Source organism: Glycine soja, chromosome 9 (genome assembly GCF_004193775.1).
Source record: "Glycine soja cultivar W05 chromosome 9, ASM419377v2, whole genome shotgun sequence".
Taxonomy (NCBI): Eukaryota; Viridiplantae; Streptophyta; class Magnoliopsida; order Fabales; family Fabaceae; genus Glycine; species Glycine soja.
In genome coordinates, this window is record NC_041010.1 from 2,520,514 (window position 1) to 2,541,166 (window position 20,653).

The 20,653-nt window shown below is 35.8% G+C and overlaps 3 protein-coding genes across 8 annotated transcripts; all 3 read left to right on the top strand.

Moving 5' to 3' along the window:
* Positions 1-2,643: 2,643 nt before the first annotated feature.
* Positions 2,644-9,736, top strand: LOC114367247 (DEAD-box ATP-dependent RNA helicase 14-like). Of its 2 annotated transcripts, none has more exons than XM_028324394.1 (8): positions 2,644-2,811; positions 2,982-4,213; positions 5,281-5,502; positions 5,860-5,928; positions 6,464-6,733; positions 6,834-7,184; positions 7,714-7,991; positions 8,187-9,736. In XM_028324394.1, the coding sequence occupies exons 2-8, from the start codon at positions 3,008-3,010 to the stop codon at positions 9,289-9,291; spliced, it is 3,501 nt and encodes a 1,166-aa protein (XP_028180195.1). In that variant the 5' UTR covers positions 2,644-2,811; positions 2,982-3,007; the 3' UTR covers positions 9,292-9,736. The 2 variants fall into 2 exon arrangements, with proteins under 2 accessions (XP_028180195.1, XP_028180196.1); XM_028324395.1 differs by having other exon boundaries at positions 2,987-4,213.
* Positions 9,737-11,161: 1,425 nt separating this feature from the next.
* On the top strand, positions 11,162-15,758 carry LOC114367503 (protein WHAT'S THIS FACTOR 9, mitochondrial-like). Of its 2 annotated transcripts, none has more exons than XM_028324692.1 (4): positions 11,162-11,596; positions 13,208-13,282; positions 14,023-14,231; positions 14,373-15,758. In XM_028324692.1, exon 4 carries the CDS (start codon positions 14,505-14,507, stop codon positions 15,720-15,722), a length of 1,218 nt encoding a protein of 405 aa, XP_028180493.1. In that variant the 5' UTR covers positions 11,162-11,596; positions 13,208-13,282; positions 14,023-14,231; positions 14,373-14,504; the 3' UTR covers positions 15,723-15,758. The 2 variants fall into 2 exon arrangements, with proteins under 2 accessions (XP_028180493.1, XP_028180494.1); XM_028324693.1 differs by lacking the exon at positions 11,162-11,596 and adding an exon at positions 11,607-12,897.
* Positions 15,718-20,029, top strand: LOC114367502 (YTH domain-containing protein ECT2-like). 4 transcript variants are annotated; one of them, XM_028324690.1, is made up of 8 exons: positions 15,719-15,845; positions 16,386-16,530; positions 16,609-16,682; positions 16,767-17,195; positions 17,677-18,087; positions 18,228-18,440; positions 19,018-19,639; positions 19,667-20,029. In XM_028324690.1, the coding sequence occupies exons 2-7, from the start codon at positions 16,446-16,448 to the stop codon at positions 19,630-19,632; spliced, it is 1,827 nt and encodes a 608-aa protein (XP_028180491.1). In that variant the 5' UTR covers positions 15,719-15,845; positions 16,386-16,445; the 3' UTR covers positions 19,633-19,639; positions 19,667-20,029. The 4 variants fall into 4 exon arrangements, with proteins under 4 accessions (XP_028180492.1, XP_028180491.1, XP_028180488.1 ...); XM_028324691.1 differs by having other exon boundaries at positions 15,718-15,845; positions 16,421-16,530; positions 19,018-20,029; XM_028324687.1 differs by having other exon boundaries at positions 19,018-20,029.
* The last annotated feature ends 624 nt before the right edge of the window (positions 20,030-20,653 follow it).

Sequence of the window (20,653 nt, forward strand, 5' to 3'; positions counted from 1 at the left end):
CTAAAATAGAATGAGACAATATTAACAAAAGAGATCACAAGCGAAGTTTTATTGTTTTTATTCTTTGGTATTTATAGGTAGTCTCTAAATGTTTGTTGCAAACCATTAAAATCATTGCATCTTTGACTTCCACTTTTAAAGCAGGTTAAACAAATCAAGCCCATATACAAGGTTCTGGGTTTTATGGGTGGTTCACGCCTCGAGCCCATTTGTCCAACTCTACATACAAGTGTATATTTGCATAACTATATATAAAATGGAACTTATATTGTATTAGTAAGACAATTGGCTTCATCTTTATGTACAAAGACACTTATAGTCTTATTAATTGCAAAACTTTTTCCTTTGTTAAGTCAATACTAATAAGGTCTATAAAAAATCATTTGACCTAGTAGTTACTTAATAAAAAGTAAGGGTAAAAGTGTCTAACCAAAAAATACACACCAAAATGAGATATATTTTTATAATTCTCCTTGTATAAATTAGAACAACAACTATAATGAACAAGAGTATCATTAAGAACTACTACCTTTATTCCTATATATAAAAAAACAAATGAGAACATTTTTATTGTTCCTTAATAGTGATATAAGAAACATATATTCAGGAAAAAATAGTATAAGAAACATATGATCACTTTTAATTGCATTAATTGTTAATTTTTTTTATACCCTTATTTATAGTAAAGATTATTAATGTGATAAGCTATACTTGTTGGTGGAAAAAATTATCCCTTGAAAAGATGAGTAGTGTCATTAAATACAACTACCACTTAAATCAAATAATTCAATTGATATTTTTAAAATAAAATTTGAAGTTATGATATCATTAATTAAAAATAATTAGCTCAGGCTATGTTCGACAAAACATTTTAGTTAACTTCTAGTTTTTTCTAGTTTTAAAACTTGTTTAATTATTCAATAAACACATTTTTTTAGTAGCTTCTAGCTTATAATTTTTTTTTATATTTCTTCCATTTTTATCTTTAATATATTTATCTATTTTCCTAATTACTTTTTTAAAATAAATAATAGTTTTATTACTTTTTTGTCATTTTATATTTTTCAACTATTTCAATAATTAGTTTTATCAAATATTTATAATTTAATAATCTATTTTTTAGTTTTCAGTTACCAATTAATTTATCGAACATAACTTTTCATATATTAAAACCTGTGATCCAACACAAAATTCAATAAATTGATTTTGATTGGACCTAAAAACAAAAATATTTAACCTAAATTATTTGAGTCAATTTATGTTTGGAAGTGACGTATATCCATAAATATCTTTATTTTTAGGAACTTTTCTTCAATGCAAACACTTTTAGGAATTATTTTCTTAACTTTTTATTTGTGTGAAATTGTCATTTATATATTTATTTTAAAATTCAATTTCAATATATATATATATATATTAAATATTAATAGTTTAAAATAATCTTATATTACAATATAAATTATTTTTCATAAATATAAAATATATTTATATATTTAAAATATTTATTTATGATAAATTTTAATTATAGTATGATTTCTATATTCAAAAGTATTTATTTATTATAAATTTTAGTTATATAAAACAAATATTTATTATGTGTATTTTACATGCTAAAATACTAGAAGCTATAGATAATTTAAAATAGATACTTTAAACAAGAGATGTTTTAGAAGCTGTTTTTTTTTTTTAATAAGAGTACTTTTTAGAAGTTTTTCTTCAATGATAACGTTTTAAAGATTTTAATATGTCTCTTTCAATTGATATTTTAATCTTTATTTTTAAATTTAATAATGTTTAAAGAAATTATCAACCCTTGAAATAATCTGTTATCAAAATGTAAATTATTTATCAATAACTTTAAATATAATTTATATATTTAATTTTTTTATTTTTTATTAGATGACATTATTACAAAATATCTATTAATTTTATTGATAATTAATTTATTCTGAAAAATATAATTGACCATATTTAATAGAGTCTCTTATATTAACCATATTTTTCATGATTATAATATATAGCATAATTTATAATTTATACCTGCAAAAATATTTATTTATTGTAAATATATAAATTAAATGCCTATGCTGCATTGCACTCACAAAAATACTAGTTAAATTAGAGAAATTAATAGTTTTGTATATGAACATGATAACGAGTTTAATTAGTTAATAAAAAATTAATAATTAGAATTCTATATTTTTACCCTAAAGTAAAACATAACACTGTGGCTTTGGATGCACTAAAAGTGAAAATCATTGATTTTGTTATCAATAATCTAATTATGACCGTCCATATATACATTATTAAGGTTTAAAATGTTTTCTCTTATATATGTTATTAAGATTTATGATCTTTTGTAATCTTCGAGATATTTTTTGTACATAAGTTTATTTTTACAGAAAATACACATTGTTGTGATTCTCCCTGTACTTTTCTCTCTCTATTATTCTCATTGGAGTTATATTATATTTAACAAAATCAACCGGCAAAGGTTTGTAGTTGGAAAACGAAGACGATCAGGAGCGTACAAATAATATTCAGCGGACCCACAAGAACAAGCGAAGATCGCAGCCGTCCACTAACCGTGATTTCCCAATCGTATGGTCCACCGAATTTCAGCTTAAATTTCACAATCTACATCTTCATTCTCTTCAACCCTAACCCATCTGCATTCAACAAAACCAAAGCTGCCTCTGTTTTTGCCTTTTCTTGTTTACCCAATTTTTTCTTCCTCAGATACACACAGCATCACCATGCTCGATCATCATTAACAACACACCCTCATAGATTCTCACCCAAAAACCTAAGGTATGTTTCGCTCCTCACTTGTTTTCTAGGGTTCATAATTTTGGATTGTGTTCGTCGTGTATTAAACCGTTAGATTCTGATTGTGTTTGATTAAAATTCAATCTCGCTAGCTATTTTTTTAAAATCTCTATAGGATTTGAATGTTGTGTTTGAAGAATAGTTTTTTTTAGTGTAGAGATAGATATAGTAATTCGTTATGGCGACGGCGGAGGCAGCTTCTACTGGGCTTGGTCCCAGATATGCACCTGATGACCCTACCCTTCCTCAACCGTGGAAGGGGTTGATTGATGGCAGCACTGGTCTTTTATACTATTGGAATCCTGAAACCAATGTTACACAATACGAAAAACCGACGCCACCTGTGCCTGCGCCTGTGGCTTCTGCGCCGAGCTTGGCACCTATACCAGCGGCTCATACAATGCAGCCTGGCGGGATGATGCAGCAGCACGGGCAGCAGATGCTGCAAGTACAATCCTCGCAACAGCATCTTGCCCAACAGCATGGCCAATCGATGCTGCCACAGCAGCAGCAGCAGCAGCAGCAGAGTCCCCATATCACACATGTTACTCAGCAGCAGTCCTCTCAGGGTGCTCAGGCAGCACAGCAGCAGAACCATCACGGGCAGCAAATGATGCAGCAGCCTCAAGGACATCAAGCCAGGCAGCCAATGATGCAACCGCAAGGACAGCAAATGCATCATCAGATGCCGCCGCAGGCGATCCATTCCCAGCATTTTGGGCAAGGAATGCCTCAGGATCAGGGCTCTCATATTGTACAACCACAAGCACATCAATTCACTTCCCAAAACATGCATTACATGTCGTATCAGCAAAATGTGATTACATCCAGGCAACCAAACTCCCAGCACATTCAGCCAAACATGGTATCACCCGGGCAACCTAACTCTCAGCAGGTTCAGCATAACATGCATGGTCAGCCCTTTGAAAACCAACAAACTACATATCCAAAGGTAGAGGTAGCGGAGTTTAAAAATGGAAGCCAGGTTGGACATTCGCTGTCTCATTATCCACAAAGGAGTGCCTTGCCCGTTCAGAACAACCAGAACAATCCTGCTGAAGTTGGTTCTGGTCAAGTGCCTAATGTAGGTGTCAATGCTGGCCAACCACAGCAATTCAGGGCCTTATCTGGCAGTATGCAACAGTCACCCTCTGGATCTGATTTATATTACCAACATGGTCCTAACTTTCATAGCCAGATGAGCCCAGGCATGATGCATGGTCATCCATCCAATGTCCACCCTGCTGGCCAAAAGATGGGTCACGAGGATAATTTACATGGTAGAGCAGGGAATGAGTATGACTATAATTCTACCAAAGATATGTCAACAATGGGTTGTCAGCAGCCAGATATAACTCCAATACCGATTCCAAGAAATCAGCAGGTACTTTTTTTCTTTCTAGTATTATTTTTAACCATTGCTTCACTTTTCAATCTTTAACTAATTATTGTATTATTTGTGCTGGTATTTGATTGCTAGAATGATGTTTTAAAGTTGTTTCAATGCTAATAAAATGTCATTGACTGTTTAAAATACTGATTTAACAAATGGAAACCTCCTTTTGATCTTCACTACCTTCTAGAAAAACAAATTCTCAGTGAAATTGCTGCAATGGTGCACTTGGCCGAAATTCATCTTCCCCCCAGAACAAAAATAAGTAAGAATAGAGTTGTTTGGGGAAGTGGAAAGAAAATATCTATTCATGTTAAATGACTTTTATACCCTTGAATGTAATGGTGGGTGGATAAGTTGATAGGTATACTATATGTGTCATTTCAATAAAAAATCACTTTCATTTTCTTCTCATGTGAGGGCACAAAATTTACATGTGTTCCATCATCCCCTCCTCGTACTTATTATTTGCTTTGCAATCATAAAAATGGTATACTTCTCATTTTCTCTCCAACCAACATCCCTCCTTCCAGGAGATATAAGGTTAAAGCTTCCCTCCTTCCATTCTCTCAAATGATATTCAACTATTTTGCATCAATCCAAATTATATACCAGTGGTGCATCTTTCTGGACCAGTTAAGACATGCCTTAGTGCCTTATTGATTGGTACCTCTAAAAACTCAAGCATCCAACTTGCCAACAGTGATGCTAAAGGGCTTAAATAATCAGCATGTCTAAAATAACATATTCCACTCCTTGAGAGACACTTAGCACAAGGAACTAGTGGTTTTCTATGGTGAACTTCTTATTAATATGCCATATTACTGCAAAATAGTTAAATATATTACTCATTTTTCTAATGTTGATAATTTTTTTGTATTTCTTACCTCAAGGTTTTAAACCTCTGAGTGCTTTAAAGGCGCCTTTGATCTTTGATCTTTGTGTTGATAATGCATGTTACAAAGCTTCACCCCCCCCCCCCCCCCCCCAAATATTGCTTGTTCTTTATCCTAATTCAATATTTTTCCATTTTATGCTTCTGTAAAACATCATTGCAGGATATGAGGATTGGCAATGCTCCTTTTCAAAATGTAATGCCAAGTGGAAATGGAAGTGGTATTGCTGGGAATGCCGTGCCTAGCATGTTTGTTCCTCCAATAGGAGGACCTTCACCTCTCTCTACTAACCCTTCAATGAGGCCTCCTTATATGGGTTCTTCAGATGCTACTGATCTCTCACCGGCTGAAATTTACTGTCAGCAACATGAAGTTACAGCTACGGTCAGTACTTTTATTGGAAGTTGTGTATGAAATTTAGTTTAGTATCTTACTACAAATAGCATACCGACCAAGCTTTTACAAGACCCTAGGCATATTTGATTTTATGATTTAGTTGTAATTGTATCATATGTTGCAAACAGTTAAGATGCTTCAAAATCAAACTGAAAATCGTGTATATGTATGTATGTTATGATATGATCTGCTTTTGACTGTTAAGGGATATTGTGACAGATAATCGGCATGGTTGTGGTTCTATTGTTTTTATTTCCCTGTAGAATGACTGACTTTATTTTAAATTTATATTTTTTGTATATCTTTATATTTTCTTTTCATCAATATTTATGTCTTGCTGGACAGGGTGACAACATTCCACCTCCTTTCATGACATTTGACGCTACAGGGTTCCCTCCAGAGATATTGAGAGAGGTAAGTCTATTGTTCTCCTGTTGTATGGTATTGTATGCATTGGTGCTTCCTAGGAAAGAAATTGTTTTACTCCTGTTCCCCATTTTTTAACTTAAAATTACTTTTAAACTTATCTATTTTCGCTTGTCGCAGGTGCGATATCTGCTCCAGAGCAGGAGCATATGTCGTACGCTGCACTGCTAACCTGCTATTGGCACAATTACACGTGCAACTACTATCCTGATTTTTGGAGCCTGCAAAAGGGATGGGTTGGAGCCTTTCTTGGGCATCTTCTATAAGGGTGGATGGCCCTCCTTTCTTCAAATTTCTGTGTGACCTGGGATTTGTTGCTTATTGGCTCTGCCTCTTATGTCTTTTTTGCCTTTTTTAATTGCCTCAAGTTGCTTCAGTAAGCAACCATAACCTATGGGTCCTTTTGTTTTTTGTCTGCTAAATTATCTCACAGTTGAATGCATTTTTGTGTTTTCTAAATCAAAAGGCATTGGATTTGTGCACCATTCATTGATCTGATAGCTGCCATATACTCTCGTTTCAGATATATTCTGCTGGTTTCTCAAGTCCAACACCAATACAGGCTCAAACATGGCCTGTTGCACTACAAGGTAGAGACATAGTCGCAATTGCCAAAACAGGCTCTGGGAAAACATTAGGCTACTTAATGCCTGCCTTCATTCTTCTTAGACAGCGACGTAATAATTCTCTGAATGGCCCCACTGTCTTGGTTTTGGCTCCAACACGTGAACTTGCGACACAGATCCAAGATGAGGTCATCAAATTTGGCCGATCATCGCGAGTCTCTTGCACGGTTTGTCCCAAGTGTTATCTCTTCCTTTTTGTTGAGTTTTAATCTATTAATGTTTGCCTTAATCATTTGGTGCATCTGTTGATTTCTTTTCCATTTGTAGTGCTTATACGGTGGAGCACCTAAAGCCCTTCAACTAAAAGAGTTAGACCGGGGAGCAGACATTGTTGTTGCCACACCTGGTCGGCTCAACGATATACTTGAAATGAAGAAAATTGACTTTGGGCAAGTTTCACTCCTTGTGCTTGATGAGGCTGACCGAATGCTTGACATGGGTTTTGAGCCTCAAATTCGTAAGATTGTGAATGAGATTCCACCTCGCAGACAAACTCTCATGTACACGGCAACCTGGCCAAAAGAAGTAAGAAAAATTGCTAGTGATCTTCTTGTTAATCCTGTCCAGGTTAACATTGGAAATGTGGATGAGCTTGCTGCAAATAAAGCTATAACACAGGTATTTAATTAATGGCCATTCATTTAAAATCAAAATTGATGGTACTTCTATTTTTATCTTGTTTTGGAGGAGGGGGAAATGTTGTCACATTTAGTGCACTCTGCAAGTATGTGGTAATGGTTCACTTATAGAAAATATATTTGCAAGCATTATTACAGAAAAAAATGTGTAATTGCTTACAGAAATTAAAATACAGACTAGGTCTGGTTGCATGCATTAATTTGTGTGAATGACTTTTCTTAATTGTCGTTTTCTAGGATATATTTGTTGTGCCTTATGGCATTATCTATTGAGCTTAGGTCTGGTTGTATTCATGGTCATTATGTTATTATCTTGTGCCGATAAAAAAAAATGTTATTATCTTGTATCCTGACTTTCATTTGCAATCAGTTAAATAATCCATCTTTATTTCTCTCTTTGAATGAATTTACTGTAATATGTTCCAAATGAAGAACAATATTTTTGTTTTAGTTTCTTGGTGATTTACATTCTTTTTTGCCTTGCATATATGTAATTTGTAAACTGGCAGTATGTTGAAGTTGTCCCACAAATGGAGAAACAGAGGCGTTTGGAGCAGATTCTCAGATCCCAAGAACGGGGTTCTAAGGTTATAATATTTTGTTCCACAAAGAGGTTATGTGACCAGCTTGCTCGTAGTATTGGCCGGACTTTTGGGGCTGCTGCAATTCATGGCGACAAGTCTCAAGGTGAGAGAGACTGGGTTTTAGGTCAGTTCCGGACTGGGAAGTCACCAATTCTGGTTGCGACTGATGTTGCAGCTCGTGGGCTTGATATTAAGGATATAAGGTTAGCCTGTTTGTGTCTGGAGTGCTTATACTCAAGCATATAAATGAATAGGTCATATTATGAAATCTTTTGTATGACTTTTGCATGTGCTAGATAATGATGTTCCTTTTATTTAGCAGATTATGGCCTTAGCTTTGTTTAGGAGTTGTGTGATGATGCGTTGTAGTTGAATTTTATGAATTTTCCATGATACAGGGTGGTGATCAATTATGATTTCCCCACTGGAATTGAGGACTATGTGCACCGTATAGGAAGAACTGGAAGGGCGGGTGCTACTGGAGTGTCATATACCTTTTTCTCTGAGCAGGACTGGAAACATGCGGGTGATTTAATCAAAGTTTTAGAGGGTGCTAATCAGCACGTGCTTCCAGAGTTAAGACAGATGGCTTTGCGTGGGCCATCAAACTTTGGAAAGGATCGAGGTGGGATGAGTCGATTTGACTCTGGTGGTGGTGGTGGTGGGCGCTGGGATACTGGTGGTCGTGGTGGCTTTGGTGGTCGTGGAGGTGGCATGAGGGATGGCAGTTTTGGTGGACGTGGCAGTGGCTTTGGGGGACGTGGTGGCGGCATTAGGGATGGTGGTTTTGGTGGACGTGGCGGTGGCTTTGGTGGTCGTGGTGGCATGAGGGATGGAGGTAGTGGGCAAGGTGGGCGAGGTGATTTCTTTCCTGGTAGGGGCAACAGGGGTAGGGGATCCGGTGGCCCTCGTGGGGGTCATGTTGGTTGGGGTAGGGGTGAACGTGGTATGGATGATCGGTACAACATGGAGGGGCGTGGACAAGGTCGTGGACGTGGAAGATTTGACAATAGAAGAGATGTTTCTTCCAAAGGTAGAGGCAGAAGTCATAGTCGTAGCCCTGAAAGAGTCCGAACATGGGACTATAGCAAAAGTAGCAGCAGAAGTCGTAGCAGAAGTAGAAGCAGGAGTTGGAGCAGGGGCCGTAGTCGAAGCCGCAGCTGGTCTCGTGGTCGTAGTCGCAGCTATAGCCGTAGTATTAGTCCACGTCGTAGTCGTAGCCGTAGCCGTGGTCGAAGTTACAGCCGCAGTCGTAGCCGCAGCCCCAGTTATGATAGGCGTGATAGGTCAGATCAACAACTTCCTGATCAAAAGGATATCAGGGCGCATGAAGTAGGAACTTCAGATCCAAGAATGCTTCCCGTGTCTTCTGGTCTTGGCACACAAGGGAATTCGTTTTTGGGAACTGAACAAGTGGAGCAGCAACCTATTGTTAGTAGCACTGATCCAGGTAATCCAGAAGCTGTAGCAGACCTTAGTCATCAATCAGTTTCTGATATTTAGAGCCCTGATTCGATTCTTTTTTGAAAAGACATTCTAACTTTTTGTCTTCAGAGTGGACTGGTGGTTATGTTAACCTTTCCGCTTTTGTTTAAGTTTGGCTTGGCTTTAAATAGTGATTACCTTGTGGCAAGAGGTTCATTCAGGGGTATTGGTGTAAGAAATTTGAGTGAACATTCTAATATGATATACTGCAGCATTATTGGGTAACGCAGGTGGTTAATTTTGATCAATTTGTAATGGCTCATCAAGCTTGCTTATTTGCCAAGGGAACATGCAAATGTCTGGTTGGTTGAATTGGAGGGCATTATTTAATATTTCATATGTAGTATTAGTTGTGGAATTGGGATAAACAATTGTAGCGGAATCAATTATTGTTTTGTACTCGGCTAGAGTTCTAGTCACCTGACATTGGGGTTATTGTTTAATTTTTTGCCTTTCCCGTTTCTTTTCGGCTGTTGCTAACGAGTGTAGGGCATTTGTAAAAGAATATAAAAACGAACTATTGAATATAAAAGGATATTAAAATTGAAAACTTAATTTACCAAATCTGATGCGTCGAAATGTATCTTTTAAAAGTTGGGAGTGTTTCCAACATGACTTAATATTTAATAACTACGTATATTTATTCAAGTTATTTTACAAAATAATTCAAGTCTTTATTTTACAAAATGAAACTTAGATGCAGTTTGTAAAGTGTTTTTTTTTTTTTCCAATCTGAATTGGAATATCGGTGATCAATGTAGGTTATTGAGTTGCCATTCCCATTTTGATGGGAGGACAATACCAAAACACATAAAAAACTGGATTGGATCTAAGTTTTGTCCTATAGTAAACCGTGCTTACATAACTTTTTCTTACCATTTTGTAGCTGCCTAGCTTCTCTTTGCTTAGTAAAGAACTGTTTGAACCGAGAAATTACCGGCCAAGAGTGAAGCATTTCTATTTTTAAATTTAAAAAATTGTAAATGGTTTAAGAGATGATTAGAATTTAGAAATGTTCGTACATAGTTTCTTATGTTTATTCAGATTTTGGAAAAACTAGATTTGGTACATGTGCAATGTACGGAATTTTTTTTTTCATACTTTATATACTATTGTAAATTTATGTAAAATATCTACATAATATATTGTCATCTTTAAAATTTTATTTTATGTCAAAATTAATAATTAATATAATTAATTAATTTTATGTAAAATATCTTCATTTTTGCGTTTCTCTTTTCTTACGCCCTTTTGCTTTCATTTTCATTTAACCTAACCGCGTTTTTTTTTTCTTTTCGTTTTCCTCAGTTAATTCTTGTGTTTCTTCAGAGCGAGCATAAAGATTTCAGCATTGGAGACCGAATCGTTGAGAGTTTTAATTTCAATGCTTCTTTGTTAGGTGAAATTGTTGTTAGGAATCTGAATCACATTGAGTCCCTTGTTGAATAACAATGCTTATGTGACCTGGTTTAGGTGTGCGATCGAGTGTTGTCTTTAATTCTGCTTTCTATATAGATTTTATTTTATGTAGGCTACATGCAAATGATTATGCGCTTCTCATGTACTGGATTTTCTGTGACATTGCTTTATATTCGATGTTTTTTTTTTTGTTTGTGCATTTACTTTACTTTTTTCCTCATCATCTAAACCTGTTAGCTTATACTGGATGCTGATGATGATGCCAATGCTGAAAAACAATATATATATATATATATATATATATATATATATATATATATATATATATATATGTGAAGAAGTGGCACTCACTACAAGAAAAAAGTTTAATTAGAATGGAAATTTTTTACAGAAAAATATTTGGTGCCGAAAATTTTAATTTACGATGGAATTTGCCACAAACATCCGTCACAAAAATTTTTAAAAGAATATTTTTTAAATTGAGACGAAATTTATATTCCATCCCTATTTTGGGACAAAATTATCTTTTTCATCTTAATATGGGGAGGAAAATATTTCATACTTCCGTCGCATACTAGCACAAAATTAATATAATTTCATCATGATGTTACATATTATTGAAGATGAGAGAGTACACAGTACACTGCTTCACAGAGTATTGATGAAGGAACCCTCGAGCTAACCCGCTGTCACTCTCGCCGCACCCCACCATCACTCTCCGCCGGAAAATGCAGCGTCGCAACGGCGCGCGCTTCAGTGATCAGCGCCTCAGCTGCAGCAGTGCGCCTTGCCACCGTGACCTGGGTTGCAACGCCGCGCTCGTCAGTTCGCCTCTCCGCACCAACCTGAGTCCGTGATAACTGTTGCCGTCAAGGGTTCGTTAGGGGAAAACTATAACAGCAAGGTTCTTTTCATCTTTGCTTTGTTTGATGTTAGTATGACAATCCTATTGATGTTGGTTTGAATTTCATTTTGTTATGTGCTTCGTTTGGATAAGATGAGGGTTCAGAGGTTTGAGTGTCCTGTGTTCGGTGGATAAATTTTGGGGGTTCTGAGGTTCATAGGTTTGAAGGGTCAAAGCAAAGGGACATGATCCTTTCTTGTGTTCGGTGTGGGTGAGTTCAAATAGAGGGGAGCATTGGTATCTAGGTTCGTAGGGTGAGTGATTATGGCTGTAATAGCTTAGTCTACTAAAATCAAAGAGGGACCAGCCTCATCGTGGTAATTATCGGACATCTCTGATCGTTCACCTCTAATGTGACACGTTCCCTCCCAGTTATATGATCCACGGGATCAGTCGGCTAGAGAGCGGGGCTATTCTTCTTCCGGGGAGTGAAAGTCGTCCCCTCAGTTCGGGGGTCTTCGTCAACATGTTTTGAGGCTCCAGTCTTCGGCGGGTCACCATTACTTGACTTAGAAAGGCGAACATCTAGGCAAGGGAAATTGCAGTGCGCCTGGTGCAAATGGCTTTCTTTTTTCATGATATACCAATCAGAATGGAGGACCCTACCTACGTACATGATTGATAGAAGAACTACCTAGGGGGTCGGTCAACTTGATGCGGGAGAGGCATGAGTGCAGTTCGATCTTGTGGTGTATTCGTTTGTAGTGAGTAGGGCCTCTTTTTTATCAGTTTGCCTCCGCTCTATTGAAAGGTCTCCATTCCTATGGCGGTTTTGTCAACGAACGCGTCTCGGGCCGGATTGACTAACCTAACCCTTACTTAAGGGGGCCTTGCCATAGTTGGGTGCTCTGCTTTAGTGTGATTTACGAAGGATAGGCTAGTAATACCAAAAAAAATGAAAAGAGATCGGGGTCGATAGTTGGCAAGGAACTTGATCCCCCCAAAACACAAAAGGGGTAAGTTGGATTTTTTCGAATTGATTGGAAGAAGAAAGAATAGGTGTAGCGAAGAAAAAAAAAATAGGAGCTAGAAAGAAAGGGTAGGTTGAATCTGAAAAGTACTCTGTGGGGGTAACTATGTTAAGTTAATTGGGTATCGTAAAAAAAAAAATGTTATGTGCTCCAGGGGTGTTGTTGGTGAGAATGAGAGAGACTACACATGAGTGGGAGTGTGTCTAAAGGATAATTTTAGGCCAAAAATGTGAAATGGGGAAACCTGTGAACTTTACCTTAACTCAAAAATAGAACCAGTTAATTCCTGCAACCTTACAATTGATGCAACAATCAGCATCGTACAAAATGGTAACTGCATATTACATCATCTAACCCAATATTGTCTTGTCATTTGAGTGGTAGAATAGAAATCTCCCAACTTGGGTTTAGTTTCAAAATAATAAACGTCATTTTTTCTTGGCTTTTTGTCTTTTAATTATTTAACACAAATCTGATATGTGTTTTTTTTTTTTAATTGTTGTATTGTACTGAACTTTTATTTGTCACACGACTTGAGCAATCTGATACGTGTTTAACCTCAAGTAAATTGATAGGAAATTGAAATATACAGCCCTGTTTTAAGTGAAATCATTCACTTAAATTTGTTTTCTTTCTACAGATACCAAGGTCATATAAGTATCAAACGGAGACTGGTACAAGAACTGAGTTGTTATAAGCCTTGCAATTATAAAAGGTCTCTCTCTCTCCCTTAATCTAATTACTATGCATAAGCAGGCCTTGTTACATGTTTTTTCATTTTTAATATATATCTAGCAGCCCACTCCCTTTGAAAGCAAAATTGAATAAAAGGAATTTATTATTACTATTTTTTTTTTCTTAAATAGGCCTTGTTTGAATGTTTTCTTGCATTGTATATGAATCGTTAATTTCAAAATCGAATCATGTTCATTCCATGTATATATAGTATAATGATCTTCCTTGCTTTAATCATGTTCACAAGTATTTTCCTCTTCTAGAAGACTAATTTTCCTCTTCATTGTTACGCATCACTAGTACACATGCCTAGTCAAAAATAAGTTCCTAGTTATCCATATAGAAAAGTAAATTAGGGAATGGTGTTTAGAAATTCAAACTGGTTCATTTTCGTAGGATGGAATTTACTTGATATATGATTGATATAGTGATGTTTAAGAAAAAAAGATCAGAGGGAGTAATGAAATTCTTTTTCCCGAAGACTTTTTTTTTGTCTGTTACTGTTTCTACATTACTTCTCTTTCTGTGGCTTCACTGGCGGTGCTGAGTCTGGGTAAAAGGTGGATGGTTGTGTTAGGCTTTTGGCAGCTGACGTAAAACTCATTGATATACTGAACTTGCGGTTCTTGTTATTGTTTCTACATTTAATTTAGTCCTCTTGGCATGCTGCTGTTTGTGGCTCATTTTTTTTGTATTTTTATTATCCTTCGTGTTTGTTAGGTTTCACAGTATCAATCCTCAGGTTACGGGAGCTGTTTGCAAGTGTTTCTACATACTATGGTTTAGGTTATCTAATGCATACAGTTGTTACACAGTGGATTTATTTTTCTCCAACCCTTTCTCTCTCCACATTCCACCGGTTCCTCACAATCACAACACCGCCGCCTATGACATCGTCACCGGGTAGTCCAACCACCACATCCAGTGCTGTAAGTTAAACAATAATTTTGTTTGTTAGCTCTGTTTTGAACTATGCCATCATGTTTGTTTAAACTTTATTTCATTATTGGTTTAGAGGTTTTGTTTTTTGATTCCATTTGTGACTGAATCATTCCCTTAATCTTCTTCAGGTCAAACTCTCTTCCTACATAATACTAAGCTTTCTCAGGAACTAGTTGTCAATCACAAACCCAAGTATTTTTTTTATTAGATTCACCACTTCATTTCGCTGAAAACTGCTGCCTTGAAGTTTATTCACTCCAATGTTCTTCAACTTTAAGGAACCTGCAGTCAAAACAATCAAACTCTCCTTTAAATATCATTTTTTGCACATCCAGAGATACAGTTATGTGAATATGTATATGAAATGGAAAAAGGATTCATACTATGACTCAATTGAGCACATCCACTACTCCATTCAGCTCAAGCCTATCATTGCCCTCAAAAACTGCATTGTCCGGGATCCCAATGGCTGCATTCCTATCTCTGCAGTGTCAAAGAGGGGATTAGAGTTAGATGTTCCCATGAAGGTTGCAAGGTTTATGAGGCAGTATCCATCCATCTTTGAGGAGTTTACGGGTCCTGAATACAATCTTCCATGGTTCAGGTTGACACCGGAAGTTGCTGAGATTGACAGGGATGAGAAGAGAGTATATGAAGAATGCAGGGAGGACTTAAGGTCCAGGTTGAGGAAGATGATATTGATGACCAGAGAGCATGTTCTACCTTTAAAGATAATTCAAGGGATGCAGTGGTATTTGGGGTTGCCTAGTGATTTTCTGCAGCACCCGGAGCAAATTCTTGATGAACCTTTCAGGTTTGTAGAGATGGAAGATGGATTGAAGGGGTTGGCTCTTGAAAGCAGAGAAAAGATTTATTCTGTAATGGAGAGAAATGCAATGAAAAGTGGTTTTTACTCTGGGGGTCCAATGGAAGCCATTGAATTTCCATTTTTTCCATCAAAGGGTTTAAGGTTGAGGAGGAAGATTGAGAACTGGCTAAATGAATTTCAGAAGCTTCCATATATTTCACCTTACGATTATTTTTCAAACTTGGATCCAAACTCTGACATAGCAGATAAAAGACTTGTGGGAGTTCTTCACGAACTGCTTTCCCTTTTTGTCGAGCATTCAGCCGAGAGGAAGAAGTTGTTTTGCCTCAAGAAGTATTTTGGGTTGCCACAGAAAGTTCATAGAGCGTTTGAGCGGCATCCCCATATGTTTTATCTATCTTTCAGGAACAAAACTTGTACAGTCATTCTAAAGGAAGCTTACAGCAATAAATCAGCTATTGAGAAGCATCCTCTGTTGAGGGTCAGGAAGAAATACATCAAGTTGATGAAGAAATCAGAAGTGATTTTAAGGAACAGGAGGGTGAATAATCGATTTTCTAATAGTAATGCAAAATTGGATATAGACTCAAATGATCTAGATGAAAAGGGACATGAGATGGCAAGTTGCTCTTTGGAACAGGTTGCGTGAAAATTTATACCAGACCACTTGAGGTAAACATGAAATTTTTACAAACAGAGAAAGAAACAAGTAGCTGATAATAAGCAGAAGTTGAAAATGAACCAGCACATCTAGTGATATCGTAACCTTGAGGTATTTTTTTCATCTCTACGCACGATTGTGATTAGCTTCAATAAAAAGCTTGATTAACTCTTGAACTCTTTAGCCTTGCTTATTTTTAGGTGTTTTAAATGTTTTATGTATGTGGTGTGGGCGTGTGGCTATGTATGCTGCTATACTCTATTTTGTGCTTGTACTTATTAGCCTACCATAAGTCAATAACTGATATTTATTTTTTGGCGAGTCATAACATGTTTTAAAGCCTTTTCTAACTTGATTACTTTTGTCCTGCTACCATGTAGATATGGTCTCTTTATTGCCCTTGAAATTGTGTAATTCCGATATGCCTCATAGTTGAAGTTGATTGATTTTGTTGTGTGACATTCTTTATTTTAATCAATATGTATTCTGTAGTTAATGTGTTAAACTTGTGTTTGATGATCTTTTGTAATTTCTGTTCTTTGAGCTTTTGATGTTTTCGGGTTCCATTAATGATATGAATCATTTGTGTGTATCATCTTCATCCCTGAGGTAGCATGATAGTCAATAATTTGTCTATCACTTTAACTTAAGATTGAAGGTGCTGATTTAAATTTACACTTCACAAGCCCAAATCTTGAACAAACTGAGGTCATGATTAATGAAGGAGCCCCAGAGTATTTTTGTTATCAGAACGTGTATTACCCTGCTGCCACCAATTATGGGTATTACTGTACAGGTAAATATAAAAGCATCATATTGTTACTTTTATTTTGACAGTGCATAATATTGATTATCTGTTATTCACTGTGTTTAGGATTTGAAACACCCGGGGAATGGGAGGACCACCATAGGATTTTTGGTGTAGATGGTCCCAATATTCAGTTCATGGTAAGTTTAACTTCTGTGTTCTGTTTCACTCTATATCCTAAGTTGGGGCAGTGGCTGATTTTTATGTTTCTGGTTTTTTTTCAGGGTGCACAAAATGAAAGTTTGCCGTATGTATATTATAACTATGGATATGCACAGTCTCCATACAATCCATATAATCCTTACATTCCTGGTGCTATGATTGGAGCTGATGGCTCACTTGGAGGAGGACAACATTATTATACCCTCCCCAATTATCAAAGTCCAGTTTCTGCACCTGGTTATATTCCCTCTGTTCAACCAGACAATTTTTCTGATAGTTCTGCAGATTCCTTTTTTGGAGCCAGTGCTTCTGTCAGTAAACCTGATGGAAGAGGTTTGAGACATAAGTTCAATTCAGCTTCTGGTAACTTTCCTAGGAATTCTTCAAATTTTTTATCAAATCAGACAAGTTCCTTGGCCAGGGTATCAGAAAGGCCGAGAGCTTATGATGGGAGTAGATTTCTCAATTTAGCTTTGCCGGCTGTTCATCGGGTAGTAGTTTTACTCCTATTTAGATTACATTTTAGTTGTTCTCCTGATCATTACTGCAGATTGTTAAATGAGTATTAGCATTTCTGAGTGAAATTAGTTGCTACTACTACTATACTTGGTTAATGTTTCCCTGATCAATGTGTTATTTTTGTTCATAAATACACATGTGGATGCAAGGGTTAGATGAGCATTAGTTTGTGGCCTTTTAGAAGATCCTCATATCAATAAAACCTAGCTAAACTTTTGTTCATGATGTCTGGTGGTTTGATAATTGATGTGGATTTTCCTCTATCGTAGTGTTACTTTTCTTGAAAATTGTTTGATTGTTATACTGTTCTGTTTTTGTAGGATAGAAACTCAGGTTCTTCATTTCAACTTGGTAGTTACAATTTCTATTAGGAATGTTATGTCTTATCATCAATTGGAAATAGCTTCTTCAAATACTGAATTTTCTGATTTTTGATCTAATTCTAATGGACAGTCTGCAGCTGCTAAACTTAGGCCAAAGCTTCACAATGGCAAAGTAGTACCAAATGGTGGAAATGGGAGCTCTGATGTATTGGGTGAGCAAAATCAAGGCCCTAGAGTTAGTAGATCAAAACATCAGCTGTCTGTGAAAGCCTATACAACCATGGCAGGAGATGCTAATGAACAGGGGAACATTGTCATATATCCTGATCAATACAATAAGGAGGACTTTTCCCTTGACTATGAAAATGCAAAGTTTTTTGTTATAAAATCATACAGTGAGGATGATGTGCACAAAAGCATTAAATATAATGTGTGGTCATCAACACCTCATGGAAACAAGAAGCTGGAGAATGCTTATGAGGATGCAAAGAAAATAGCAGCTGAAAAGTCTGAAGTGTGCCCTATTTTCCTATTTTTTTCTGTGAGTGTTCATTATCAATGATATGTTCAATGAGTTTTGATCCTGGTTCTTTATAATTTTATATTTTTCTATTCTCTATCACCTATATGCAAGCTAATCACACTGACTTTTCTTATGTAATGTTGCTTTTTTCAATGCAGGTTAATGCAAGTGGGCAGTTCTGTGGGGTAGCAGAGATGGTTGGTACAGTTGATTTTAACAAGAATATGGACTTTTGGCAGCAAGATAAATGGAGTGGAAGCTTTCCTTTGAAGTGGCACATCATAAAAGATGTACCAAATCCAAATTTTAGGCACATTACACTGGAGAACAATGAAAATAAGCCAGTAACTAATAGCAGAGACACACAAGAGGTATATTATTTCTGCTCAATTTTTTAATAAGTTTTGAAATGGCAGGTTCTTCTTTTAGCATTTTAATAGTGTAAGTTATTACATGAGTAGAGTTGCACTGAGCCTGTTCTGTGTAAAACAGATTGATGCAATTTATCTGATGTACTATTCTATTATATCAATTGTTGAGAGTCAGATAATTGTTTGTCTTCTCTCATGAATGCTTGGATAACTGAAGTGTTGGTGATGGATTTAAGTTTAGTTTCTTGACGAATTGAAAGCAGAAGTAAAAAATTATGTCATTGCATTCATTTTGGATTGGTAGATTTGATTGAACTATCTTGCTACAGAAATGGATGGTTGTTTGAATGGGTGAAGAAGTGTAGTGTGCATGATCTCTGACATGAATTTATTCAATTGAACTTGGTGAATTGTTGTACATCACATTTTATATCTTTGTTTTAATGCTGGATTTAAATATTATTATACAGTTATTGTTTTGCTTTGACTTCAATAAATGTAGCTTATTATCCTTTTTGTCTATTTTATTGCTTAAACTTGTTACATTGATTATTTAATATCCCTTGCTTATTTGCAGATAATGTATTGGAAAGGTTTGGAAATGCTGAAAATATTCAAAAATAATACACTGAAGACATCTTTGCTTGATGACTTTATGTACTATGAAAACCGTCAAAAGATCATGCAGGATGAGAAAGCCAAGTTGCTAGTCAAGAGTTTCAATAGTCCAATATTTGTACCAGTATTAGAAGCTCCCCAAAAGTTGAATTTTGTTGTTGATTTACTAAAAGACAATTATGAGAAGAATTTGAAGCCCAAGGATGATTCTGATGGCTTCAAACAGATTTCAGTTTCAAGCCCTGACCAGATTGTTAGTAATTCTGATGTCACTGGCATCAAGCATGTGGATGATGAGAAAGCTGAGAAAATTGCTGTGGATAAAGAAGATATTTCTTCTATCTTAAAGATTGGTTCAGTCACTATTGCCCCCAAACAAGTTGAGGCTAAGCACTCTGTCAGCAATGGTAATAAAGAACAAGGTGATGCTCTTACGGAAGGCTCAATGCAGGTAAAAGTTAATGGGTTTGCTTTGCCTTCTGGTTTCTTGAAGGTTGGCAGTATCCCACTTGATGCAATGGCATTGCAACCGGGAAAAGGTGTTCTTTCTGTTAAAAGTGAATCACATCGTTAAATTTAGCTTTGTGGTAAACATCTGGTGTTAGTCTTGTGGTAAAAGATGAGTTTATTGTTTGCCCACTTGTATTTTACAGTTGGGAAGTTGAGTTTCTTCTTGATCATTTCGTTTCATTTGCTAATGATGCTTTGCACAAGGCTGTTATATATCGTGGGTGTTTGAGCGGGTGTTGACTTCTATAGCTTCTATAGGATAATGTAACCCCCCTTTTTTTTGCTTTTAGCCTGTTGGTGGTTAACGTGCAAGGGGTGAGTCTGTTAATTCAATATGTTGAGAAATCGGTGAAAACTTCTGGCCACATTTGTTGAGTTACAGCTTAAATGAGCTTTTTAAGATGACAGTATAACCGTATCTGGTTTATTTAAAGTCTATTTCAGTATTGCCATTTCATCAACTTGATGGAATTCTTTGATAGACAACTTTAATGATTTGAAAAGTAGCACCCAGTTATCACACCTAGTCAATTAAGAGGAGGAAAATAGGTTAGCTTCTGATCAGAAACACATCAGTTGTTTTACATGCTTTCTTGGAAGAAACTAATAAGGAAAAGGAAGAATGCATGAAATAGTCTTGTTTGATAATTTTGTTCAGATAAAATCGAAATGAAAATGACAAGTGAGAAAACAATTATCATTGTTTTAACTCTTGAAGCCAAAATAAAAAGTAAATAAAAAATTTATTTACTTATAATATATAAAATTTGAAGCGTGATTTGCAATGATACTTCTCAGCAACTTGAGTTCACCACAATTCAATGCTTTTAATTACATTTTGATTCTAATGGGTTCTTGTAATTTTTCTCTCGCTGAAAATTTAAGAAATTAATGCAACCCACAATTTATAATTTCATTATTGGTTTTACAAATTAACGCTTGAATTTCCCTTAGCAGAAGTGTCCATATTTAATATCTTTTTTCAGAGATAACAGGAAATTCAAGCCTTAGTTCGCTACATTCTGAGGGATTAACTCCTGCTAAACCTGACTTCTGTGATTGAATAAAATAGGAGACATATATCT

Excerpts from the sequence above, each read along its gene's own strand:
- LOC114367247 (XM_028324394.1), top strand. The coding sequence starts at position 3,008 with ATGGCGACGGCGGAGGCAGCTTCTACTGGGCTTGGTCCCAGATATGCA. Across the intron at positions 4,214-5,280 it reads CGATTCCAAGAAATCAGCAG|GATATGAGGATTGGCAATGC; the intron begins GTACTTTTTTTC and ends ACATCATTGCAG. Across the intron at positions 6,734-6,833 it reads CATCGCGAGTCTCTTGCACG|TGCTTATACGGTGGAGCACC; the intron begins GTTTGTCCCAAG and ends TTCCATTTGTAG.
- LOC114367503 (XM_028324692.1), top strand. The coding sequence starts at position 14,505 with ATGTTCTTCAACTTTAAGGAACCTGCAGTCAAAACAATCAAACTCTCC.
- LOC114367502 (XM_028324691.1), top strand. The coding sequence starts at position 16,446 with ATGATTAATGAAGGAGCCCCAGAGTATTTTTGTTATCAGAACGTGTAT. Across the intron at positions 16,683-16,766 it reads GTCCCAATATTCAGTTCATG|GGTGCACAAAATGAAAGTTT; the intron begins GTAAGTTTAACT and ends GTTTTTTTTCAG. Across the intron at positions 18,088-18,227 it reads CTATTTTCCTATTTTTTTCT|GTTAATGCAAGTGGGCAGTT; the intron begins GTGAGTGTTCAT and ends TTTTCAATGCAG.